Genomic DNA, 27,667 nt, shown 5'->3' on the forward strand with positions numbered 1-27,667 from the left:
TATGGACCTTATCTAGGCTTCTAATCCTCGTAATATAAATTAAGATGCCATGCACACACCACGTCCACTGGATGACTTGGACTCTCCAACTAGAACAATGTTAGTCGATTTTTCACTTGTCTCATGAATTTGCCATTCATTAAGAATTTAGTTAATCATTAAGGTTATAAGTAAACTTTCATCTTCCCAGAAAATTTCAGACCAGCATCAATTAATCTGGAAATTTATTTTTTTATATAGATTTAAAATAAATGGTCACGATTCCTACCAGATAATTTTCATGTCGATATTTCCAATACCAAACAAAAACTCTAAAAAACCACAGAACCTACTAATTTATTGCAAGGAAAATAGAAAAGCTAAGACTGCAGCTTCTTAAGACAAACCAAAACTAGTTAAAACATTGGTAAGGCAAAAAAATCCAACAATCCTTTTTTTTCTCCTCCAATAAACAATAGCACTAAAGAAGGGCTGGTAGACATATTATGTTTCCGCTATCTTGAGAACCTACACCTTTCATGAGCGTGCTAGAATAAATCCAAGTGGATCATAATTCTGTCAGCCTGTCCACGTCAACTTGTTTATCCAAAACAACCAACAAATTTCCTTGCCAGCATGAGAAATAATAGAGCCATGGATCTAATCAACCCATTAAAAGGGATTACACACTCATTAGACAAGATTCTCATGTGACAAGGAAAACCAAATCCTAGAAACTACAGCATCAGTCTGGTATCACATGTAAGTTTGGTCGACCATAGTACAAAAAGCCCCATAAACGTGTACAGCTGATAGCATAACCTGACACCGAAGTGAGGCAAATATGCGGTTGAGGAAATAAGCAGGCTCGAGACATGACCTTACTTTGCAGCAGCAACCAGGGCACATCGAGCATTTGTGAAAGTAGAGATGAGTGAGCCAAGCTGTAACTTGTCGTTGCATGCAAAGCACAATCTGTATCTGCGATTCAACCAAAGCCAAAGTCGTGGTAAGAGCAAACCATAAGTTCGCCATGTAAATTCAATAGACGAGAAAGCCATGCATTGCTCGGAAACAAATTCAATAAGCTAGACCAATTAAAGCTGTGAATACAAAGAACATATTTTACAACATCACAGTGGACAAAGTCATTTTAGTAACCAAAGAAAGTAATACATTTTTTCTGTGCCTCACCTGCCTCACTCCTTTTATGGTGATTGAAAAGGCAACATGGAGCCCTTTTGGATCCACCTGTAGGGCACTTGGTTGCCTCTCAAAGAAAGTGACTAAGGCTGCAAGCAGCAGGCATAAAGAGCATTTCGGAACAAATAAATAAACCAAAGGACTTACGATGCTGTTTTAGTTACATGAGGAACCTACCGGAAACAATTGGGACATTTACAGCTTATTGTTGTTATAACTCAATGGTGCCATATTATTCTCTCAAAACTATTCATATTCAAATCTAGATATGCACTACATCACCCTTGTTCAACACTCATCAAAATTAACAACATTGCACAATCTTGCTGTGCCCCACCTAATATTGGCTATAACGGGATCCCTTCTAAAATTGTTATGCTCTTGGGCCAAATCAACACATAAACCCATTTCAGAAAATAAGTTTCTAAAGATGAATCCCAACTGCTATTAGCATCACTATGCTTCAAGATTTCATATCACAAATTTAGGCATAATAGAATACATAGCAGTAGAGAATCCCAGCTATGACTAGCAGCTATGCTTCAAGAATTCTCTTAGATATTTAGGCATAATAAAATATGAAGCAGTCCAAAGATGACCAGCCAAGGCCTTGGCAGGCACTTAAGTGAATAACGTACTCTATATCTGCCAAATCATTGATTAGCTTAACTCGAATATCGGATGGCATTTTGATCTTGAAAACAAACCTGTATGTACACTTCAAGAAATTAGCATCGGAGGCTGCAAAAGATACTAGCTAGCAAAACTAGGTTTCCAATTACTTACATTGTAATCTCCCTCACAATATCTATCAAGGCCAGTCCTTTCCTCATTTTGACATCAGAAATATCTAATCAAGTTAAATAAAAAATTATAAATGGAAACCAACAGCTCACATTTTAGTGATATGCAGAAAAAGATTTCAAATGCATTTGAAGGATACATCTAAAAGCAGCTGTAAAAGACTCATTAAGTAGCCAATAGGCAATCTGCTCAATGTCTTTTGGCATTGGATTTCCAGTGCACAGATAAACAGCTTCATCAGTCACATGTGGAGAAGCCATATGTGTTGACTGTACACACAACAGAAGATAGGCAACATTATCAACACAGCAGAAGTAAACTGAGCAGAAATAAGGTATTGACATTTTGCAGAAAATGTAACAGTCAAGTCCGATTGATTGCTAGACAAAAATTAAAAAAAAAAAACTTTCAGTTAGGACAGGATAAAACAATTTAGCACATTATTTCCATAAAGTACAATACCAACTAAGAGAACAATCCGAGGAATATGTTTGCAATAAAACTAATCAGAGGAACACGCAGCTTTGAATTTTTCCGCTAAATTATTTTCTTATTGGATTTCGATCAAGAATTTCAATACCATCTGATACCAGTTTCTACAGACAATTGGATTGGTACGGTACCAACATACCAGATGGCATACTGACATGTCTTATGACCGGAAAATAATTAAGAAGATGATCGTGTCATACCCAGGTATATGTACAATTATTCAATCCTGGTTGGACTAGTATATACCTGATAGATAATATATATACCTAAAGTCATGTATGAGAAAATATTTTATAAAGGTTATACACGAGAAACACCAAAATTCTGCATCACAAGATATCTTATCCGACCAAGATGAGAACAATTGTCGATGCCAGTGAAAAATAAATATAGAAAACTCCAGTTAGATTAACCTGCAAAATATTCAGAGCCTTTCTCATGTCGCCACTGCTCAGTCTCACCAATGCTGTCAAGCCACTCTCAGTCACATCAAGCCTAGAATGAGAAATAATAAATTACCAATTTTCTGATCAGCCATAGCTTTTAAAGTTGTTGTATGTCACATATGAATATATTGGCACACACTTGTATATAAATGTAATGATATTTTCAAGTATATGTCATGAAAAGTTACTAATAGTGAATCAAGAATAATTAGGCAATTCAATTACACAAATATTTTGCAATAAATGCAGTACACTGCATATGAATGAACCATCCTTTAAAGATTAAAGTTATTGAATTAAAGAGAAAAGAGTACATTACAAAACCCAACTTTTTCTCTAATTTCGAAGATGATGTCTTGTAAGCTCCTGGACCTAATTTTAGATTGATCCAATTCTAATTGAGATTGGTTTGACCCCCAAACATTGGCTCTATACTGTTGCAAGCGAAACCTGACATACCCAAAGTTTATTCACGCACAGATCCAGAGGATGCAATTTCATTAAACAAAATAACCAAGGTGTATGATACTAACCAAGGATTGAATTAATTTGGCATGCTGCACAGCTAATGTTATCTAGATGATAGCAAATTTCTGTGAAGATTCAACTGCCAGATTTATGTTCTTATATTTACACAAAATTAAGAACAACAAAAGATGAAACACCTAAAAATGACTTACACAAAGGAATGTAGTTTCAGGCACTGGCTACATACCTGTCAATGGCCAGACTGGTACCAGTGTTCATGCTGGCGCACTGACAATGTGCTGGCATGTATTGCAGTATCATTTTGCTGGTTTTGGTTGAGAGAAGAAGAAAAAAAGAAGAAGAAGAAGAAGATGATGAAAGAAAAAGAAAGAAAAAGGAGTAAGAGAAGTCATATCAGTCTGGCAGCAGCAGATAGTGGGCAGGCGATGGTCGGTGGACAATGAATAGTGCAGCAGAGATGGCGACAGAGGCTGTGATGGGGTTGGGGGCCACCCACAAACCCTAAATGCCCCATTGTTGTCTTAAAAAAACAAAAAATAGATTAGTTGTTGGTTTAAAAAGGACCCAACCACCCAAAATGTTGTTGTCCATGTCTCAATTCATGCCTGGACCAGTATATATAGACAGGTCTAGACAAAATTAAAGCCCTTGATTTACACTAATATGGAAGATGTTGAAGATATGCACCATTCTATTGTCGAAAAAGAACCGCTCACAATTACTTTAAAAAAAAAAGAATAATTGCAGCTAAGTGTTGCATCCACGTCTGCAACCAAGGGGTCCCAAGCTTCCTTGGCGACAAAAAATGTTGTAGACCACCAACATTGAATGTGTTGCAGTTGCAAAGGTGAAAAGAATCATTGTAAATGGCCTATGGCATAAGGCTTCTACCATCGCAGGCCTTTGGGAAGGTCTTTAAAAATCATCAGTATAAAGGACTCTAGATTAGGCTTTGGCAAACATATAGATGTGGCAGCTTCTTCAATGGCATATGATATTACAGACCAGTAATGATAATATGTAGGTGCAGCAAACACCCACGAGTCAGTATGAGTAAAAGCAAAGAAGACAAAACACTGGATCCAGTAAAATCTATCACATAGCCTCTCCTCTGGGTCCAATAACATGCAGCCTACAGGCACAGAAGCACTGGTTCAGATCTAATAATGAAGCAAATAAAGGCAAAATAGTGAATCCAATAATCACAAAATAAAGAATAGGCAAAGCACTGGATTAAGTGGGAACTGTCTCACAGCATCTCCACTAGATCCATTATGTAGTAAGAGGATGCACACAGGTTGATTCAGGTCTGTCCTGACTCCTGAGAATATCTGATGTTCAATGTAAATTATGCATAATGACAAATAACTACTTTAATTACTGATAAGTATTAGATATCAAAGCCTCACAAACTGAATAAGTTGATATAATAATGCAAATGCCATCAATTCAAAGGAAGATGACAAATAAGGAAAATTTAGGCAACTGCATCAACCTAAACAAGTAAACAAGTGTGTTAATTGAAAACCAACATGTTAAATTCAGTCTATGCATCAGCTATCAACTTATTTGCAAGACAAAATCCATTTATACACCACCACATTAATGGCAAAAAGCTAGATGCCTTCAAAAATATTAAATGTAGAAACAAGGTGGGCACCAGCAATCATTAGATAATGTAGATTATGCTGACAATAGATGGTCAGCAACCAAAATATGAAACAAAAGATCAATTATAAGAAAATGAGATGCAACGCTGCCAACACCTTGGAGAATACAATTGATCAAATTTTGTGTAAATCAAAATAAACAGGAAACCTCACCCTTCTGCTTTTATCACATGTTCCGTCCGTTCTCTAATGTTGCTTGAATCAAGTGGAGCAAAACGAAACCGTGTGCACCTTGACTGCAATGCAGGAATGATCTTGTTCACATGGTTACAGATAAGAGCAAATCTGGTGCTCTTTGTATGTTTCTCAATCACTTCATGCAGAGAAAAATCACAAAAATAAAGGCAGTAAGTATTTGTAGAATTAAGACAACAAAATAAAAAAAACTTCAGAGACAAACCTCTCCGCAATGCAAACTGCGCATCCTTGGTCATGGCATCTGCTTCATCCAGTAAGACCAATTTTACAGTAGACTTTGGTCTGCAGAGAAGTGGAAAAGGTTGACTGGCTATTAGCAAATAATAGATAATTAGATGACACAACTCATACACTTGTCTTCTGTTTCTATTTATTTAGGTACATGTTGCATGCATCATTCCTGGTAATTCCAGAAACTAAGATCTACCAGATGGGGCCCACAACTGCCACATGCTCATTAGAAGAGTTAAATCAAGTGGCAAGACCTAACAGATGAGGCCCACAGTTGTCAAAAGCTCATTAAAACAAAAAATTCTCATCCACTGTTCTTTGTCCTATTGTACTTTTAATTGGTATCTATTTTTATTGCAACAATAAAATTCCCTTCTAACTAAACCAGTTAAGTAAACATTCTGTATAGCATGACCATGTTTTCTTAAAAAAAGGCTACTAATAGACTTTCATCATAAAATCATAGCAACCTACTACTTACAAAAAGACCAAGATATGCCATGTATATCAAAAGAAATTCATTAATTAAGATCTTAGTAAAATCTTCACTGTAAATAATGTCCCCGTGGACCTCAGTTTTAATTTTTGTAAGGTCATCATGCAATATATATTTTTAGCACAACTTCCTGGTTTGCTCTCCGCTAAAGTAATTTAATAACCTGTACCTGCTAGGATTAGTAAAGAGGGCAAGTCTTGGTAATAATAGTATGGTTATCCATTTGTGACTTGGGTTACCAAGGTTCGTCACAGATATAACCTCTCTGCTTATAATGGTAGGACCCCACATTAGCAGGAGACTCATACACCAAGCTGCATTTTTATCTGATAGGATTAGTGAAGAAACACCTTCCTGGTTTGCTCTCCGCTAAAGTAATTTAATAACCTGTACCTGCTAGGATTAGTAAAGAGGGCAAGTCTTGGTAATAATAGTATGGTTATCCATTTGTGACTTGGGTTACCAAGGGTCGTCACAGATATAACCTCTCTGCTTATAATGGTAGGACCCCACATTAGCAGGAGACTCATACAGCAAGCTGCATTTTTATCTGATAGGATTAGTGAAGAAACACCTTCCTGGTTTGCTCTCCGCTAAAGTAATTTAATAACCTGTACCTGCTAGGATTAGTAAAGAGGGCAAGTCTTGGTAATAATAGTATAGTTATCCATTTGTGACTTGGGTTACCAAGGTTCGTCACAGATATAACCTCTCTGCTTATAATGGTAGGACCCCATATTAGCAGGAGACTCATACACCAAGCTGCATTTTTATCTGATAGGATTAGTGAAGAAACACCTACATAATTTACTCCTCAAAGTATCAAAGTACATATAATTAAACAATAAAAAATAATCTGCATGATCAACCAGCAAAATGTCACATATCCCCAAAAATACTGCACACTTTACCAATTAGCAAGTTACACAAAATAGTCTGAATTGTCTCCATTATGAATAGCATGTAAGTAAAAAAAAAAAAAGAGAAACTATGAAAATTTAGATAATATCATTAGACAAATACTGGCATTATTAGAAACTTAGCATTGAGAGGACTTGATATGTCATATAAGAATGAAAAATTTTAACATGAGTGTGTGGGGATTACATATACAAGGAGAAGAATGAAGCAGATGGTATGATTTTATATTTTGTTACATCATCTGTTCTGATAATATTTAATACTGGCTTAACAAAAAGAAATGACCATATGCATTTCCAGAAGATCAGATGATATAATTATAACTTTCTTTTACTTATTTGAGAGGTAGATAGGATTGCATATAAGAGTTTAAAGGTACACTAGATAGAGTTTTAACTAATCAACATAAGCTGACGGCATTAAATGTATGTTATAGGAAATAGAACATACAAAATAGTAATTTTTTCTAGATCTAGATTACAAAAATTTTTAAGGATCACAATCCAAGAATTTTTAGAGTCTTGTTGAGAAAAGAAGAAATATGGAACTCGCACAAAAGTAATACTAATACTATGTGGACGTTCTAGCAACTAAATTAGTAACATACTACAAGAGATTTTGAGGAGTATAAGGTTAGCAATGTAACTTCAAAAGAGAATTGGTGATGGCATGAGGGACTCAAAAGAAATCAAAATGAAAAAATCATACTCCAAAGTTAGCAAATTTGTAAAAAATGAGAAGAATTTTAGAACATGTATAGCAACTCAAAAGGAGGCAAAAATACTAGTATGGCCAAAAAATACAATGCTTTTGATAGTTTTGCAGTAAGTCATGTACTAAGGAAGAGAAAAAGTTGTTTATTGAATTGTCAATGCTAAAGAAGAGCAAAATTACACATAAAGAATAAAGATCAAGGTGCTTTCTACAAATGTAAAAAATTAAGAAAAGATGAAGTAACTGTTATTATAAATTATTGAATGATCATTCTATAGAGAAATTAGCTTTAGAAATATAGAACATTGATAACTTTAGAAATCATAGATTTTTTCATCAATTTGAAGTAAATAAGGTAAAGGAAGCTAAAGATGAGGAAAACAGAAAAGGCATCAAACTTGATGTTATCTGTATTGAGATTTCAAAGAGTTTAGGAGACCAAGAAATAGTTTAGTCAGTTTAACTTTATTTAATAAAATTTTAAAAATTAAAAATATGCTTTATGAGTTTGATAGAATCTTTTTGCTACCTATATATTAGAACAAAAGTGGTCATCAAACTTGTACTATTGTAAGGATTTAAGCTAGTGAGCCACAAAATAAAACTTTGAGAAAGGAAGATTGAATAAAGAGTTGAAAGACAAGTATTCTCAGAATCATTTTGTTTTATGTTCAGAAGATCAACCACAAATGTTATTTATTTGTTAAGATTATCGATATAAAAATATAGAGAGAAGAAAGATATTTGCATATGTCTTAATTTGACAGAAAAACCTATCAAGTTCATAGAGATATATTATGGTGGGTTTACAATTGAAAGAAACATCCAACAGTTATATTAAATAAACAATAATAGAGACAGTAATAACTACGCTAAGCGCCTAAGCCTGCATCAAATTGTATAACAAGTTTCCTATGGCCTTATAGTTACATCAAGAATCAACTTTAAGCTTTTATCTTTAAACACCGATTACCAATTGATTTAACAGTCGTATACAATACAATACAGACCTCCATGACATGTCATTCGTTGATGAATTTTTTTTTATTGATAGAATTTCAGTTTAAACTTGTTGTGTGAAGACAAACATTGAAAATTGGAAGTTTTAGACTAAGTAGGAATAATATATAATATATGAAATACAATTTAGAAATAAAAACAAATATTTAAAGGTATAACTAAGACCAATGGACAAAGTAAAGGTTTTAAACATCTTGGATGTATTATCCAACAGGAATAAGAAACAAATAAAGGCACTACTAATAAGAGTAAAAGTGGGTGATTGAAGTTAGTGTAATCAAGATGACAATGTCGAGCAGTTAAGAAACAATGTAACTAATATTAGTGCAGTCGAGATAAGAATAATGAGGTGGATGTGCAAACTTACAGGAAAAGACTGAATAGAAAATGTTGTCATTCACAAACAACTAGGTGTAGCCTGATTTTGGAACCCACTTAAAATGGTAGGGACATATTCAAAAAGAGCTATAGATGTTGTGTTAGATGAAATGAGTTGACTAAGATTAGCGGTGAAGAGAGATGAGGAAGATAAAACAAAACTTCTCAAAAATATACTTAGATATGTGACTACTCTTGATTTACAAAGTTCAATGAAAATAAAGGATCCATTTAGCTCCCAGGTAACTGGGCCACTATGTCATATTGTTACTAAGAAGGGGAAAAAAATTAAATAAATCAATAAGACAAGAACAACAGCAGCACATTTAATATGAAGAACACTAATTTAAGGGGGGAAAAAAACGAAGCAAGAACAACAGTTAGACAGGCAGTCTATATGATATGGGAAACATAAACTAATAATAGACCTATTGAATAATATCTGACTAAAACCACGAATTAACTAAGAAAGAATTCAATATCTTTCTACCCGAAGGAAAGGCTTCGTGCACTGGCAAAATCCTGAATCTGCTGCCGAACAACATCGATGCCCCTATCATCGGAGGCATTGAGCTCCAAAATCATATTTTTATACTGCATTCCGTAAAGTTTCCGCGCGACTGCCAAGATCGTCGACGTCTTTCCCGTCCCGGGCGGCCCATAAAGAAGCAAATGAGGCAACCTGTTTTCGCTCGTCAGGCGGTCGACTACCCACGAGAAGATCGAAGTTTGAATAAGAAAAGACAAATCGAAAAAGAAAAAGAAGAAGAAGCGAACAAAGGGTGAGACGAGGTGAATACTAGTGTCAATGATGTCGCGGTGAGCGGCAACGTCGGCAAGAGATTGGGGGCGGTACTTCTCGACCCAAGGGACGGATTTAGGGTCGGAGGCGAGGGCGACTTTACCCTTGTTGGGCCGCGAGGAGTCCGGCGCGTCTTCATCGATCTCCATGAGAGCGCTCGCGTCCGCCATCGGAGTCGCGTCGGTAGACGGGTCGCCGTAGCCCTTCCTCCTCCTTTCTCCTACACTGCGCTCCGGGCTGTCGGACCAAAATCCAGAGAGTGGGGTTTATACTGGTAACAGTGGACTCGGTTTTCTATAGTAATCTCATCGCACGGACGCGGACGAGATCCGAACCCGATATCCGATGGTAATGTCGCCGTTGAGCTCTTTACAAGAGAATTTTCATTTAAATAAAGAAATTATTGTTTTAGTATAATCTTTTTTTTTTTATTTCTTCCTTCTTGGCGCTATTAATGTTCATCACATGTTTATATCATTTTAGTGATTTTTTTTCTCTTCTGTCAAAATTCAACTTAATTGTTTTCCATCTTTCCTAGTAGTTTCTTGCATATTTATTTAGATTTCTTATTTCAGTTATATATTTTTTCAACAGTCAAAAAAGAAAACATAGTTGATGTTAATGACTATCCAATCTTGATTACATCCTTAATTTTTTTTCTCTTAGTATTATTAGAGCATGTATTCATTAATTCCACTTAGGTCTTAATCTAGAACTTTTAATTTTTAAGTTTTATTATAGTTTAAATTATCTTTTTTTTCTTTTTAAGGGTGAGCATGGAACTTTCAGCATCTTTATTAAGTAAGTTAAAGCTGAGATTCGATCTTTGCATCATTGACTAAATTACTTTTGTTTAACTTTCTTTGATTAAAATAATATTATCAGTAAATAACATATATCGTATATTTATATATCTTATATATATTATTATTATTTTGATATTCAATATAAAAAGTTAAATTGAAGAAATATGGATAATGTTTCTAGAAAATATTCATTTTCTTATGTGTTTTCTAATTGATACTTTCTTTTTTATTTTTTTTCAAACAGTATCTCTAATTTAAAAAATAATCAAATTATCCCTCAATTTTTTTCTTTTTATTACAGTGTTTTGGCATTTTACGGTGTTTTTGACTTATTATAATATTTTGATCATCGCAATAAAAATAATATAAAGCCTGATTAAAAATACTATAAATGAATCAAATGAAATTATAATACATTATAAATCATTTGATATATTATACTAGGATTCAAATATGAATTTATCATAATTTATGAATAACATTACCCAAATAAAAAAAAAATAGTTTGTTATAATATTTTGACAATCATGATAAAAAAAACACAATAAAATTTACTTAAAAAGGTTGAAAATGATTTAAATATACTTCTAATTGTTGAATCTTGAATTTTGATGATAAAATCAATTGATGGGTTAATTGATCTAATCTATATTATTGAGTTAAGTGTGCAGGATTAACTACGATAACCAGAAAACATAAAGCAAGAATACCGGAGTCAAGTTCGATGGATGTTTGAGAGTCCGAAGAATCGTCGGAGATGCTGCCGGAACCGAGATCGTCGAAGGTTCGCGGAGATCACCAAGAAGGCTCGGTTACTCATTGAAGTCATCACAAGATCGGGAGCTTGTTGGGAGTCCGTCGGAAGAAGTTCGTCGGAAAGCTCGCTGGAATAAGACTCGACGTTCGCGGTTGAAAACTTGCTTAGGATGTTTTTAGTTATGTAGTTCACTTGTAATTAGGATTAGGATTAAGAGATAATCCTATATCCTGGTTAAGGGCCAACTGGGCCCAAAGTTAGACTTGGTTTGGGCTAAATTTAAAGCCCAACCAGTGAACCGGAGGGTCTAGCGGTGGCACCGCTTGGCTGGGCGGTGGCACCGCCAGTCCACTGTCAGTGTCAGACACTAACAGGCGATGGCACCGCCACTGACAAGCAGTGGCACCGCCAGCATCGGGAACCAAAGAGAATTCAAATTTTGGAGCCCAAATTTGAATCCTGCCTATAAATACCCCTCAAATCTCAACTGAGATTACAACTTTTTGAGAAGCAATTGATTGGGAGAAAGGTCTTAGAAAAGTCTTAGCAAGTCTTGTTTTCAATTTGCTAGTGTTCACCTCCTTCTTTCTTGCTGAAAATCTGTAAGAGAGTGAACTGCTTGTAACAAGTTGTAAGAGGGGTATTTACCCTTCCCCTTCAAGAGATTTGCTAGTGGAATGTGGGAGCCTCATCGAAGAGGGGCCTCGCAAGTGGATGTAGGTCATTTGACCGAACCGCTTTAAAATCGACGTGATCTCTGGTTTGCATTTACTTATTGTCATTTATATTACTGCAAACCATTTGCACTTTAATGCTCTACTTCTCTGTCTCCTTCTTACGTATCCCTTCAAGTTAAAATGCAATCGAAACGGTTTTAAACGAAACATTGCTTTTATCGTACGAAGTTTCCGAAAGTGTTTAAATCGTCAAAAGTTTATCGTACTTTACCGCTGCACTAATTCACCCCCCCCCTCTTAGTGCCGCTCCGATCCTAACAATTGGTATCAGAGCTAGGCTCACTCTCATATTTGGTTTGATACCTAAGAGAGATGGCTTACTCCGACATACATGAGGGTCATTCTATCACACGTCCACCCTTGTTTAATGGGTCGGATTATACTTATTGGAAGACTCGTATGAGGATCTTCCTCATTTCCATGGATTTCGAGCTTTGGACTATTGTTGAAAACGGATTTCAAAAATCTTCTCTTCCGATGAGCGAATGGAATGAATCAGAGAAGAAGGTTTTTGCTTTAAACGCAAAGGCTATGAATGCCTTGTTTTGTGCACTAGACAAAAATGAATTTAATCGTGTTTCAATTTGTAATTCAGCTTTTGATATTTGGAGAACTCTTGAGGTCACTCATGAAGGCACTAGCCGAGTGAAAGAGTCCAAAATCAACATCCTTGTGCACTCTTACGAACTTTTCCGAATGAAACCAAGTGAGTCCATCGGAGACATGTACACCCGGTTCACGGATGTCATCAATGGACTCAAAGCTCTTGGTAAAGATTTTTTACTAACTTTGAACTAGTAACTAAAATTTTAAAATCCCTCCCTAAAAGTTGGGATCTAAAAGTTACGGTCATTCAAGAGGCCAAAGTCCTTAAAACATTCCCTCTTGAAGAACTCATTGGGTCTCTAATGACCTACGAAATGACATGTCAAGCTCATGACGAGCTCGAGAACCCCCTTCCAAAGAACAGGAAGGATATGGCATTCACATCACAAGAAGACTGCTAGTCATAAGTGCCCAGCAAGCCAATCACGTGAGTGATGGCACGTGTGACTTGATACAGAATCTTTTTGCTTATTATATTTTTGGTGTATATCACTTTATAACTATTGCATAAATGCATATGTATTGTGATGTCCTTGGATTTGTGCAATGGGAATCGGATCGTGATGAGATCACGATAATGAGATCGATTCACCTTTAAACACATATCCTAAATAATCCCGGTCATAGGTTACTCGAGAGGGACATCGTGATAACCGGATAGACTGGTGTGCTGTATACCCGTCCATATGATGGATGCAGCTGGTCTCATAGCTGCTCGTGTAGGGACACTAGGGATACAGTACAGGTGCTCATTGGAGAATGAGTTCACTGATTGATCCGCTTACGGAATGCTGGATGGTTGATGATGCCTTATTGTCAGACAACGATTCCGTAGTCCTAGTGGTGTATCTGGTTCTTAGACTTGAGACACCAAGGATGTCCTGTATGAGTGCTCCACTCTTTGATACCAGACTTATAGGTTTGGCTGTTCCCAGATCTAGTACAGCTGGTCATTGGGAGTGGTAGTCGACCTTACGAGGGCTATTGAGTGTCGATAGAGGATCATCCACTCTCGGTATCATGAGAGGAATATCCCATGTGTTCTTGCTCAGACAAATCCCTGGCCAGGGTCATTCGGGTTGAGAGAGAAAGAGTTCTCCGGGAGAATCCGATTAGAGCGAGACTCAAGTAGAAACCGTATGGGTCTGACAGCACCATGCTCGATATACGGTCTCTGGGATATTAGATGGATGAGGGACTATAGGTACATGGTAACTGAGGACAGACAGGTCCAATGGATTGGATTCCCCTGTATCGTCTGGGGACTACGGCGTAGTGGCCTAGTACTTCCGTAGTCGATGAGTCGAGTGAATTATTACAGAGATAATAATTCACTTAGTTAGAAGGAGTTCTGACAGGTATAACTCACGGCCAGCTCGATATTGGGCCTAGAGGGTCACACACATATGGTAGGCATTGCGATGAGTAGAGGTTCGGATATGAGATATCCGACGGAGCCCTTGTCTTATTGGATGCAGATCCAATACCCACTAGGGAAAGGACCCATTAGGGTTTTGACACGGGATCTCTATAAATAGGAGGGATTCACAGCCTCATAGGCTAGAGTCTTTGCTTGCCCTTCCTATTCTCCTCTCCCTCTCCACCTTAGAGTAGGCCTGGAGTTTTGAGGAGCGTCGTCGCAACCCTGCTGTGTGGATCACCGCTAGAGAGGAGGACGCTTGACCTCCTTCACCCTCTCCTAAGGATCTGCAAGGAAACAGGGATATACGATCTCCCTAGGTAACACAATCTCTATACGCAGTTTTGTGTTTTGCGGATTTTGCGCACCAATCTTCGCACGACGACGAACATCTTTTTGGGAATCGGGGATTTTTGTTTTCTTGTTCTTCCGCTGCGCATATGATGTCGCCCCCCATGATTTCCCAACAAAGACCACTTGAAAGGAACATCAAGTGATGAGGACAGTGATAATGACATTGCACTTTTGACTCAAAAATTTAAAAATTATTTAAGAAAGAACAAATTTAAAAATAATACAAAAAATAAATTCGAACACAAGAAGGACCAAGTAATTTGCTATGAGTGCAAAAAACTGGGACACTACAAGAACGATTGTCCTCAAGCCATAAAGAGAACATCAAAGAAGAAGGCGCTCAAGGCAACGTGGGATAATTCAAGCGCGTCCGAAGAAGAGGAGTCCAACACCGAGCAAGTTGCTCATTACGCCCTAATGGCCATCGGAGAAGAGGTAACATATTTAATTTATGCAGATTTACCTTATCATGAATTATTAAATGCTTTCCATGAGTTATTTGATGAATGTAAGACAATTAGTAGAAATTATAAATTACTAAAAAAGGAGCATGATAGTCTCACTTGTGATATCGATAAATTAAAAACTGAATATCATGATAGTTTAGCTCCATATATAAAATGCCATGATCTAGAATCTCTCCAAAAAGAGAACTTGCTACTTAAGGACACCTTAAAGAAATTCGAGGTTGGTAGCAAATCTTTGAACATGATCCTTACAAATTAGGGTCACGTTCCTAAAAGAAGTGGAATCGGATTTGTGAGAAGTCCTCACCAAAATCCAACCACCTTCGTTAAAGGCCTCGTCTTACATGTTCGGTACCAAAGCAATTGCAACATTTGTTGCAAATATGGACATAAAACTTATAAATGTCCATTCAAGAAAATTAGTCCGAACAAACTAATTTGGGTTCCTAAAGGAACAATGATCAATTCTATGCAATATGATGAACAAGTTAAATCAGTTTTTAAGGCACCCAAAAGAAAATGGGTACCTAAAAATAATCCCTTCTTATAGAAACATACACCATCACAAGCTAGGAGCAAGAGATGGTATCTAGATAGTGGATGCTCAAGACATATGACTGGAGATCCATCTCATTTCTCTATGCTCACTAGCAAAGAAGAAGGGTACGTCACCTTCGGAGACAACAACCAAGGCAAAATCATTGGCAAGGGAACCATAGGTAACAAATTAAATTTTTCTATTGATGATGTCTTACTAGTTGATGGATTGAAACATAATCTCTTGAGTGTTAGTCAATTATGCGATAAAGGTTATATCGTTAGATTTGAATCAAATGTGTGTATTATTGAAAAACCAAACCATAACATAACTATGATTGCATTAAAACAAAATAATGTCTACACCATCAACCTTGATGAACTAAGTAATGAAATGTGCTTCTCCGCTTTAAATGATGATGCTTGGCTTTGGCATAGGAGACTAGGTCATGCAAGCATGAAACTAATATCTAAGATCTCATCTGGAGAATTAGTGCAAGAAATTCAAAATATAAAGTTTATTAAGGACAAAGTATGCGATGCATGTCAACTATGTAAACAAATAAAAACTAGTTTTAAACCAAAAACTCAAATTAGCACCACTAGACCATTACAATTGATTCATTTGGACTTATTTGGACCAATTAACACGACAAGTCTAGGGGGAAGCAAATATGCATTTGTAATTGTGGATGACTATACTAGATACACTTGGACCTATTTCTTAGCTCACAAAAGTGATTATTTCAAGTGTTTCTCGTGTTTCTCAAAATTTTGTAAACTCACTCAAAACGAAAAAGGTTTCATGATTTCATCAATTCGGAGTGATTACGGTGGCGAATTTCAAAACCGTGACTTTCAAATTTTTTGTGAAGTTAATGGATACAATCACAACTTCTCCACTCTGAGGAATCCCCAATAAAATGGAGTAGTTGAAAGAAAAAATAGAAACCTATAAGAAATGGCAAGAACTATGTTAAATGAACATAGTTTACCTAAGTATTTTTGGGCCGAAGCCGTAAATACGACTTGCTACATCATAAATAGAGTCATAATAAGACCATCCATATCAAAAACTCCATATGAATTATGGAATAACAAAAAACCAAATATTTCTTATTTTAAAGTTTTAGGTTGTAAATGCTTTATTTTGAATGAAAGGGATGCCTTAGAAAAATTTGATGCTAAATCCGATGAAGGCATCTTTCTTGGTTACTCTTCCGTTTCTAAGGCTTTTCGGGTTTTTAACAAAAGAACCTTAGTAATAGAAGAGTCTATTCATGTAGTTTTTAATGAAATTTCTAATTTAAAGAAAAATAATTTTGATGATGATCTTGGTTTTGATACTTTGAATTTAAATGAACCCCCTCCTCAAAATAGTAACTTGGATGCACCTTCTTCCGAAATTTCCTTACCCAAGGAATGAAAGTATATAGATGCTCATCCAAAGGAGCTAATTATAGGAGATACATCAAAAGGGGTTCAAACTCGTTCCTCTTTCAAGAATTTTTGTGCTAACGCTGCCTTCCTTTCTCAAATCGAACCTAAATGCATTGACAAGGCCATAAAAGATGATTTTTGGGTTATTGCAATGCAAGAGGAATTAAATCAATTTGAGAGGAATAAGGTATGGAAGCTTGTTCCTAGACCTAGTGACCATTTAGTCATTGGTACTAAATGGGTATTTAGAAACAAGTAAGACGAAACTGGTATCGTGGTTAGAAACAAGGCTAAATTAGTGGTCAAAGATTTCAACCAAGAAGAAGGTATCGATTACGAAAAAACCTTCGCTCCCGTGGCTCGATTAGAAGCCATAAGGATGCTCCTTGCCTATGCTAGTAGTAATAATTTTAAACTGTTTCAAATGGATGTCAAAAGTGCTTTCTTGAATGGTTTTATTTCCGAAGAAGTATATGTCGAACAACCTCCCGGATTTAAAAATTCTCTTCTTCCTAATCATGTATTCAAATTGACCAATGCTCTCTATGGCTTGAAATAAGCTCCTAGAGCTTGGTATGAAAGGCTTAGTTCCTTTCTTATTTTAAATAATTTTACCAAAGACAAGGTTGATACTATATTGTTTATTAAACATTTTGAAAATAATTTTCTTATTATGCAAATTTATGTTGACGATATTATTTTTGGCTCTTCGGATGAGTCACTATGTGAATCATTTGCCAAATGTATGAGTCATGAATTTGAAATGAGTTTAATGGGTGAATTAACTTTCTTTTTAGGATTACAAATCAAACAACTTAGTGATGGTATATTTCTTAACCAATCTAAATATACATTAGAATTGTTAAAACGATTTAACATGGATAATTCAAAAGCAATAAACACCCCTATGAGTACTGTGACTAAGTTAGATATGGATAAAAATAGTGAAAATTTCGATCAAAAAACATATAGGGGAATGATAGGTAGTCTACTCTACCTCACCGCGACTAGACCAGATATTATATTTAGTATAGGACTTTGCGCTAGGTTTCAATCAAATCCTAAATTATCTCATCTTAAAAGTGTTAAAAGAATATTTAGGTATCTTAAAGGAACTCCAAATCTAAGATTGTAGTATCCAAAATCTGAAAAATTCAATTTAATAGCTTATGCAGATGTCGATTTTGGCGGATGCAGGATAGATAGAAAAAGTACATCCAGAATATGCCAATTTTTAGGACATGCACTTGTTTCTTGGACTTCTAAGAAACAAAATGCAGTTGCACCATCTACGGCGGAAGCCGAATACATTGTTGCAAGTGCATACTGTGCATAAGTTGTTTGGATGAAAAATACATTAGAAGACTATGGAATTCACTTTAAAAACATTCCCATAAAATGTGATAATACTAGTGTCATATGTCTTACTAAAAATCCAATTCGGCACTCTAGAACTAAGCACATCGACGTTAGGCATCATTTCATACACGATCATGTCCTTAACAATAATGTTGTTCTAGAATTCATTGACACAAAGCATCAATTAGTAGATATATTTACAAAAGCTTTGAATGAAGCCCAATTTGAATTCATTAGAAGGGAATTAGGTATGTTAAATTGTCCCTAAGAATAAACTTGTTTCAATGGATTTTTCATAAAGTTTTTCATCCTCTCTCCGTTCCTCGGTGAATTTGATCCCTCTCTTTCAATTCTAAATGACACGATAAATTACCTTATCCTATCTTAAGTCAAATCCCGCTCCCATCTGATCGAGATTAATGAATTCATGATATTTTGTGAATCTCGAAATTGATTTTAATGGCTTGATTATGAGTTTCAAGTTGACGATTTGAATTTAAATGAGTTTGTATTCGAATTATGATCTTGACTTATTCGAGTTACTACTTGAAATTTTTTAATCACAATCTCTTCTTTGTACACCTACAATTTTTGTTATTTATAGAAAGAAGAGATTTGATAAAATGGATGAATGCTGAATTTTCCTTTAAGATGAACTCTACGTAAATATTTTAGCATACTTAATTTTGGATGATGAATTTTTGTATGATCAATGCTGAATTCCTGATATTATAATCACAAATTATATGCTTCAAGTCTCATTCCCTTTTTTGTTGATGACAAAGGGGGAGAAGTGATGACTTATACCATTTCGATAGCATGACTTAATGAAAATGTCTTATGTACATTGATAACATGACATATGAATTACAAAAGCTTGTGTGATATGAATGTCTTATATGCCTTGCAAAATCTTTGAGAATATCACAAGATTGATTGATCATATTGAAAGCATGCCTTACATTTATATCATGAAATTCATGTTGAAAATCTTTATCTCCTATCGTAGTAAAAATTGTTTCTTATCATTCGACTTGAAAATGATTTTCATCGAAGTTTCGTATTTACTTATGCTTGATGAGAATAACGATAAGTTCTACGGTTAGAACTTATCGGTTTATGCTTAATTTTTCAATGGGATGGAATTCAAGTGTTTTTATCTTCTCATAATATGGCATATAGATAGGGGGAGTTATGTTTAACTCCGTCATCAATTGATTGTCATCATAAAAAAGGGGGAGATTGTCGAATCTCGGATTTTGATGATAAAATCAATTGATGGGTTAATTGATCTAATCCATATTATTGAGTTAAGTGTGCAGGATTAACTACGACAACCAGAAAACATAAAGCAAGAATACCGGAGTCAAGTTCGATGGATGTTTGAGAGTCCGAAGAATCGTCGGAGATGCTGCCGGAACCAACCGAGAAGAAATCGGGAACCTGTCGGAATTTTTGAAAGTTCGCCGAAGAGATCGTCGGAGGTTCGCGGAGATCACCAAGAAGGCTCGGCTACTCATTGAAGTCATCACAAGATCGGGAGCTTGCTGGGAGTCCGTCGGAAGAAGTTCGTCGGAAAGCTCGCCAGAACAAGACTCGACGTTCGCGGTTGAAAACTTGCTTATGATGTTTTTAGTTATGTAGTTCACTTGTAATTAGGATTATGATTAAGAGATAATCCTATATCGGGCCAATTGGGCCCAAAATTAGACTTGGTTTGGGCTAAATTTAAAGCTCAACCAGTGAACCGGAGGGTTTGGCGGTGGCACCGCTTGGCTGGGCGGTGGCATCGCCAGTCCACTGTCAGTGTTAGACACTGACAGGCGGTGGCACCGCCAGCATCGGGAACCAAAGAGAATTCAAATTTTGGAGCCCAAATTTGAATCCTCTTGAGGCCTATAAATACCCCTCAAATCTCAGCTGAGATTACAACTTTTTGAGAAGCAATTGATTGAGAGAAAGGTCTTAGAAAAGTCTTAGCAAGTCTTGTTTTCAATTTGCTAGTGTTCACCTCCTTCTTTCTTGTTGAAAATTTGTAAGAGAGTGAACCGCTTGTAAAAAGTTGTAAGAGGGGTATTTACCCTTCCCCTTCAAGAGATTTGTTAGTGGAAGGTGGGAGCCTCATCGAAGAGGGGCCTCGCAAGTGGATGTAGGTCATTTGACCGAATCACTTTAAAATCGACGTGATCTCTGGTTTACATTTACTTATTGTCATTTATATTACTGCAAACCATTTGCACTTTAATGCTCTACTTTTCTGTCTCCTTCTTACGTATCCCTTCAAGTTAAAACGCAATCGAAACGGTTTCAAACGAAACGTTACTTTTATCGTACGAAAGTTTCCGAAAGTGTTTAAATCGTCAAAAATTGATCGTACTTTATCGCTGCAATAATTCACGCTCCCCCCCCCCTCCCTACTAATCTCAACCAAATAAATTATAAGTATAAAAATTTGATATTGTAATGGTTTACAAGACAACTAAAGAGACATAATATTATGATATTTTATAATATTTTCAGTACCTTAATAAAAATACTACAAGTACTATTAAAAACATTGTAAATGAGCCAAATAAAAATACTGTAACAATTTAAAATTGATAAAAAAAATAAGCAAAAAAATTTTGGGAAAATGCAAAAGAGGAATATCGAGAAATATCTAAGATATGAGAAAAATTGCTGAAAAAATATTCTTACATGAAAAAAAAAAAAAAAAAAACTCATATACATCATTGGATTGTTTAGTACTTAATGGACAACATGATATCACAAGCAACAAAGTGCATAAATAAAAAAAATAGAATGGAATGCTAATCTTCCCAAAAATATTTAGAGCATTGTTATTATATCAAAATTAAATAGCATACAATGGTCATATATAATTCTTCAAGTCCTCTCGACTACTTACGAATAATTATTTTCTACTTAAACTCCTAATTATATTCTAATACTAGATCGACTATGATATCAAATGTCATAACCCAACCTAATGAGTTAATTGAATTATCAATATACTTAAGTTGAAATTTATAATAATATATTTATTATATTATCATAAGTCAATTTTGATCTTACTCATTTGGATGTGAAACTAATCAATTTTGATTTATTATATGCTATTGAAATGACATATTATGCTATTGACATAATATGATGATATTTTATAATATTTTCAGTACCTTAATAAAAATACTACAAGTACTATTAAAAACATTGTAAATGAGCCAAATAAAAATACTGTAACAATTTAAAATTGATAAAAAAAAAATAAGCAAAAAAATTTTGGGAAAATGCAAAAGAGGAATATCGAGAAATATCTAAGATATGAGAAAAATTGCTGAAAAAATATTCTTACATGAAAATTAAAAAAAAAAAAAAAACTCATATACATCATTGGATTGTTTAGTACTTAATGGACAACATGATATCACAAGCAACAAAGTGCATAAATAAAAAAAATAGAATGGAATGCTAATCTTCCCAAAAATATTTAGAGCATTGTTATTATATCAAAATTAAATAGCATACAATGGTCATATATAATTCTTCAAGTCCTCTCGACTACATCTACGAATAATTATTTTCTACTTAAACTCCTAATTATATTCTAATACTAGATCAACTATGATATCAAATGTCATAATCCAACCTAATGAGTTAATTGAATTATCAATATACTTAAGTTGAAATTTATAATAATATATTTATTATATTATCATAAGTCAATTTTGATCTTACTCATTTGGATGTGAAACTAATCAATTTTGATTTATTCTATGCTATTGAAATGACAAATCATAATGGTTCGAGCTTAGCTTATGATATCTATATGCACAAGTAGTTCTCTTCAAACTCAAGTCAAGCCTACGAATACATGTATGGATATATAATTCAAGCTGTAAAAGTAGATCATCCTCGTGCTGTGTGGTAAATTTTGTATGTTACGGATGCAAGACTCAATTTATTGCAGCATCTCATTGCCTTATCAATGATTCTATATCATGTTTCTTCGATTCATCCCCGATCAGTATTGTACAATGCTTAAAACCCAATCTTAGGCTGTTTGTTTGCCTTTGTATACAAACCAGGAAACAACAGGCTCAGCTTGTCGACAAGAAAAATAGAACTTTTGACAACTGAAGCTTCTTCTTCTTCTGTTCTGTTGTGTTCTTGGACAGAGCATGTTTTCAGCCAAAGACATATGAGCTGCTGTGCGAATCTTCTCAGAAATTTCTGTAGAACCGACAGGCCTCGTGTTCAGGTGCAACAAACACATTGCTATATGTGGACGATTAGCTTCATATACATGTTAGGATTACTGGGAATCAGTGTGAGCTGTTTGAACAGTACAGTTTGATCCCTGTCAGTAATAGTGAGGTTCCTACTCTTGCCAGAGTAGCCCATACAGCTAAAAGGACCATTACAAGAACATCCAATTTGGATCAATCAGTGGTCACTTGCAGAGGTATTGAAATTTGCTCAGAATTCCCGAAGTTTGTGTATGTATACAGACGCATACTTTAAATTCCATTTGGCTTCTTGTCACCAAAGCTTCCTTGTCTCACTCAAATACAGTAGCTTGCCCTGATGAAGTTTAATGCCCCGAGTGCTCCAATGAACCAATTCCAGCCACCAACTGAAAAGCTTGAAGCTGAATGATGTCCCTTCATGCAGAACTGACGCACTCCAAATGGTGTTCTTTGTTCCTTTAGCATCTCTTCTCTGCATTGCATGCGTTTCGCTCTGATCTCTCAATGACTCGTATGCTTTATAAATACCCTCTCACACTCTCGACCATCGTCGTCCAAAGCAGAGTCTTTCGACCTTACAACTTCACTATGCCGATGCCTTCCTCAACTCTTCCTGTCACCTTGTATTCGTGTCTACTTCTGTTTCTTCTGCTCCTTGAGGCTCCATTGTGTCCAACCAATGCTGCTTCAACCTCGTCACCCAAGCTGCAGATAGCAGCCCCACCACCCGAGGTAGCGACCACCGTCACCAACCCACCGTCGGAGATGACCGAGGTCGTCGACCACCCTGCTCCACCCACGTTGATCAGACCTGCTCTCTATATCATCCATACTAGCAACTTCAGCAGGCCGTCTCACTTTGCCACACAAGAACAATGGTACTCTTCCCTCCTCCAGTCTCTCTCCGCCAACTCCACCGTGGCTGCTGCGTTGACCGAAACTAGTCAACGCCCCTTCTTGTACACCTACAACATTGTACTTCATGGCTTTGCCACCACTCTGACTCCCTTGGAAGCCAAAAGAATATCGAGAATTCAAGGAGTCATCGGTGTCTATAAGAACAGAATCCTGGAGCTCCAAAGTACGAGGTCGCCGGACTTCCTAGGTGTCACCTCTAGCGATTCCGGCGTTCGGCCTCCAGTAGGAGAATCCAACTCCGGCCAAGATGTCGTTATTGGCCTCGTTGATTCTGGCATTTGGCCGGAAAGCCTTAGCTTCGACGATTCCGATCTCCTTCCCATTGGATCCAAATGGATGGGCACATGCGAGAACGGGACTCGTTTCGACGCTACCAACTGCAACAACAAGCTGGTCGGTGCAAGGTTCTTCAAAGCTGGAATTGTGGCTGAAGGAATCCTGATTGATGAAGCCTCCGAGTTCCTGTCTCCGAGGGACGCCAATGGGCACGGGACGCATACGGCATCCACCGCAGCCGGCTCTGAGGTGCCCGGAGCGAACCTCTTCGGTTTCGCCAACGGCAAGGCCCGTGGCATGGCATCAAGGGCGAGGATCGCCATGTACAAAGCATGCTGGGGTTATGGATCCTGCAGCAGTGCGGATATCCTCGCTGCCATGGAGATGGCGATTAAAGACGGTGTAGACATCCTTTCCCTCTCCATCGGCAGCAACATTGATGCTCCGTACTATGACGATCCGATCTCCATTGGGGCGTTCGCCGCGGTAAGGAATGGCATATTCGTCGCCTGCTCGGCCGGCAACAACGGTCCCACAGAATCCACGGTCACGAACACGTCGCCGTGGATAACGACGGTGGGAGCGGGTACTATCGACCGCAAGTTCCCGGCTCGCGTCACCCTGGGCAATGGCGAGGTGTATGTTGGCGAGTCCCTCTACCCCGAAATGGCCGAAGGCACTAATATGTTCCCTCTTTTGTACGTCGGATTCTGCACAGAAGATATCCTGCTGCCCGACGTTATCATGGGGAAGATAGTGGTGTGCACTGAAGCTTCTGTTGCCACTGGATTCTACGTCGAGGCTGCCGGCGGAGCGGGCATGATCTCGATCACCGGTGAAGAGCAAGGCCAAGTCATCATTGTTAAGAGCTTCACGTTGCCGGCTCTCACGGTCGGGTACATCGACGGGAAGAAGATCCTGTCTTATATCACCTCGGCAGCTAATCCAGTGGCCGAACTTGCATTCGGTCATGAAACGATCATCGGCGAAAACAGAGCTCCGATTGTGGCTGGTTTCTCATCCAGAGGCCCAAGTTATATCCAACCGAAAATCCTCAAGCCCGATATCCTCGCACCGGGGGTCAACATCATCGCGGCGTGGCCTACAGAGAGCTCTCTGACACGGTTGGCCGACGACCCAAGGAGGGAGGCCTTCAATATAATCTCGGGAACGTCCATGGCGTGCCCTCACGTGGCTGGCATCGCTGCATTGCTCCGTGAGGCCCACCCGACGTGGTCGCCGGCCATGATTCGATCGGCGATCATGACGACCGCCGTCACCCTCGACAACTACTATCGGCCCACGGTCGACCAGAGCTTGGGAGTCGCCACGCCGTTCGAGATCGGCGCCGGCTTAGTCCATTTTCCAATGGCCAGGGACCCAGGGCTGGTATACGACACCAGCGTCCAGGACTACGTCGACCTGATGTGCACCATGAACTACACCAAGGGGCAGATATCGCAGTTCGTCCCTGGCATCTTCACGTGCTCGAACCTCGAGGGAGGGGCAGGCGGCCTCAACTATCCGTCTTTCGTGGTGATTTTTGACAACGAGACCAAAGCAGGGATGCTGAAGAGGACTCTAACGAAGGTGTCGAAGCAGCCGGAGACGTACACGGCGCGCGTGGTGAATCCGAGACCGGATAAGGTAGAGGTGACGGTAGAGCCGCAGATCTTGGCCTTTGACGATGAGAACAAACTGAGAAGCTACAAGGTGGAGTTCAAGAGCATCGTGGTCGATCAAACTGATAAAGGAACGGAGTATGGGTATATCATTTGGGAGAACAGCGTCCATCAAGTGAAGAGTCCCGTAGTCTTCATGTGGAACTGAGCAGTTCATGCACTCTACGCTTCCAGAACTAATATTACGTAGCTATCCGCTAACGTATATCAATAAACGGAAATTATCCGATCTGCAGTTTTATGAGTTAATTTTCCTCTTGGTAGTGAAAATTTTGTTTTTGATACAGCCTCTCCGATAGATCATCCAAGAAACATGGGATTATATATCAACAAGATAAAAGGAAGGAACAGACACACGTAGATATGTATTTAATCCTTAAAAAAAAGATTAGTAAGATTTGAGCTGGTGTGGTAATTGATTGAGGTTTCGTTTTATATCTCCTCCACACTTCCTCCCATAGTGATCAACTACAAGCCCTTCACCTGAGATAGGTCAAGATTTTAATGACATCTTTGGAGATTTTATTGTGTCCATGGCGTTTGCAGCGAGTATTCAGCTAACCTGCAGCCTACTCTCTATACATGTCAAATCTATAAGCTAACCCTTATAAGTCATAAATACGCTAAAACTTTCAACATCTAAAATTACAGGTCAACATAGATGACAAAATCCAACCCACGATGACGAGGTGGACACACGTTGTCGTCCATCCTCTAAACTGATGCGTGGACTTGTTTCAGGCCTTCGCTTGGATCTCCTGAGGTTGGGCTGTTGTCCAAACCTCGTGATTGAAGCCTTCTGTACTCCATGCACTTAATATTCGGCTTTAGGCATAAGTATGCCGTCAAGATAGAGATTCCTGCTAGCGTCCAACTATACTGCAAGTTAGCCAATGCCACCGCCCTCGCGCCGGCTTCCTCCGTGCCACACGCGATGGCCCCTTGCCGATGCCCAGTGCTTCCCGAGCCCACGGCATGGCACCCTTTCGGCGCGAGACTCGGCACCCATAGCGCGAACCCCATGACTATAAACCACACCCCTTGGAACAGTACGGAGACCGACCTGAGCACTGCAGCTACGAAGCTGTTGGGAGCGCCGGTAGTGACGATGGTAGCCAGCAACGACACGGCCACGATGACTTGGAGGAGCCAGTGGTAGTGCCCTTCGAGCCCGACGTGGTCGGTGGAGTGGAAGTGGAGAAGGAAGAGTTCTTGACTGAAGACGGATGCAGCTAGCGCGCCGACGAGCCCCGAGAGGGTCTCCGAAGCGGAGACGTCGACCGCAATGGCGACCGCGGAGTAGATGACAACGTGGAGGAACATGGTGGCGTGCTCGAAGTCAACGGGATTGAAAGAGAGGGTAAGGAGATCCGAGCCAAGTAGTTGTAGGACGGCGGCGAGTATGGAGAAGGAGCCGAGGAGGTAGAGCTCCAAATGGTGGAGGATGGAGATGGGTGATGGAAAAGGAAACCATGTTGAGGAGGAGAAGTTGGAGGGTCCTTTGAGCTTGTAGGATCGGATGGTACTGTGCGTGTGCCATAGGCCTAAGAAGGTGAATGCCAGGCCGGGGACGAAGTGTCCAACGAAGGTGCCCATGGAGCTGATCACTTCTGCAACTCTCTAGCTAGAGGTCCTTCCACCTTATAATAGATCAGCCAACACGGCTATTAAGTTCTTTGATTTCTCTTAAGATGATAATTTGCGACGAGCAGAATGGACTGTAGGTAGTGCTCGAACATTATCTTTGTCGAGTGGAGGTGGAAGCTTTGTGGCCATCAACTCCAGTTGAGGTTGAAGCTTTTTCCTTTCCATGAACAGCAAATATCGGGTGCATTTTTATCGTGATCTTTCTTTAGAGTCCAATAGACGGCCACTTGCAATCAAAGGTGAAGAATGCCATCTTGCGAGTAGCAAAGGGTGAAGTAAAGTTTCTATAATTCTGTTGGGGGTGCGGGCCGACGCCGCTTGGTTGGGGGTCCGAATAACAGGATCTCGCGCAGCGTCCCTCGAGATCTCTCGGTGGTGGATTATGACGGTCCGGTCGGGATGTCACGTCGGGAGGGAAGCTTTCACCGCGGCACCGGGAAGAGGCGACCCCGTTCTCACACCTGCACACAGGTCGGGTCGGAAGCTCTGCCCGACCCCTCCGACAATCAAGTCAGTGGATGCGAAGGGGATTTTTGTATAAAGAAGTGCTCTCCCCTTTCATTTAGAA

At 38.2% G+C, this 27,667-nt stretch overlaps 3 protein-coding genes across 3 annotated transcripts; 1 reads left to right on the plus strand and 2 right to left on the minus strand.

Moving 5' to 3' along the window:
* Positions 1 to 616: 616 nt before the first annotated feature.
* LOC135617092 (replication factor C subunit 3-like) lies at positions 617 to 10,112 on the minus strand. Its single transcript, XM_065117000.1, has 9 exons — positions 9,842 to 10,112; positions 9,532 to 9,748; positions 5,484 to 5,563; positions 5,237 to 5,396; positions 2,892 to 2,973; positions 2,126 to 2,255; positions 1,969 to 2,032; positions 1,821 to 1,889; positions 617 to 960 (listed from the first exon to the last, which is right to left on the minus strand). The coding sequence occupies exons 1-9, from the start codon at positions 10,011 to 10,013 to the stop codon at positions 861 to 863; spliced, it is 1,074 nt and encodes a 357-aa protein (XP_064973072.1). The 5' UTR covers positions 10,014 to 10,112; the 3' UTR covers positions 617 to 860.
* A 13,058-nt stretch (positions 10,113 to 23,170) lies between these two features.
* Positions 23,171 to 25,600, plus strand: LOC103991842 (subtilisin-like protease SBT1.7). The gene has a single exon (XM_009411384.3). It carries the CDS (start codon positions 23,171 to 23,173, stop codon positions 25,598 to 25,600), a length of 2,430 nt encoding a protein of 809 aa, XP_009409659.3.
* A 444-nt stretch (positions 25,601 to 26,044) lies between these two features.
* Positions 26,045 to 27,100, minus strand: LOC135617093 (uncharacterized). The gene has a single exon (XM_065117002.1). It carries the CDS (start codon positions 27,046 to 27,048, stop codon positions 26,167 to 26,169), a length of 882 nt encoding a protein of 293 aa, XP_064973074.1. The 5' UTR covers positions 27,049 to 27,100; the 3' UTR covers positions 26,045 to 26,166.
* Positions 27,101 to 27,667: the final 567 nt, after the last annotated feature.

The sequence above is a fragment of the Musa acuminata genome, chromosome BXJ2-7 (assembly GCF_036884655.1).
Source record: "Musa acuminata AAA Group cultivar baxijiao chromosome BXJ2-7, Cavendish_Baxijiao_AAA, whole genome shotgun sequence".
Taxonomy (NCBI): domain Eukaryota; kingdom Viridiplantae; phylum Streptophyta; class Magnoliopsida; order Zingiberales; family Musaceae; genus Musa; species Musa acuminata.

Bases quoted from the DNA above. Each gene is read 5' to 3' on its own strand.
- LOC103991842 (XM_009411384.3), top strand. From the start codon at position 23,171: ATGCCTTCCTCAACTCTTCCTGTCACCTTGTATTCGTGTCTACTTCTG.
- LOC135617092 (XM_065117000.1), bottom strand. From the start codon at position 10,013: ATGGCGGACGCGAGCGCTCTCATGGAGATCGATGAAGACGCGCCGGAC. The intron at 2,256-2,891 runs GTTAATCTAACT...TTGTGTGTACAG, and splicing joins AGGCTCTGAATATTTTGCAG to TCAACACATATGGCTTCTCC. The intron at 961-1,820 runs GTACGTTATTCA...GTTGAATCGCAG, and splicing joins AATGATTTGGCAGATATAGA to ATACAGATTGTGCTTTGCAT.
- LOC135617093 (XM_065117002.1), bottom strand. From the start codon at position 27,048: ATGGGCACCTTCGTTGGACACTTCGTCCCCGGCCTGGCATTCACCTTC.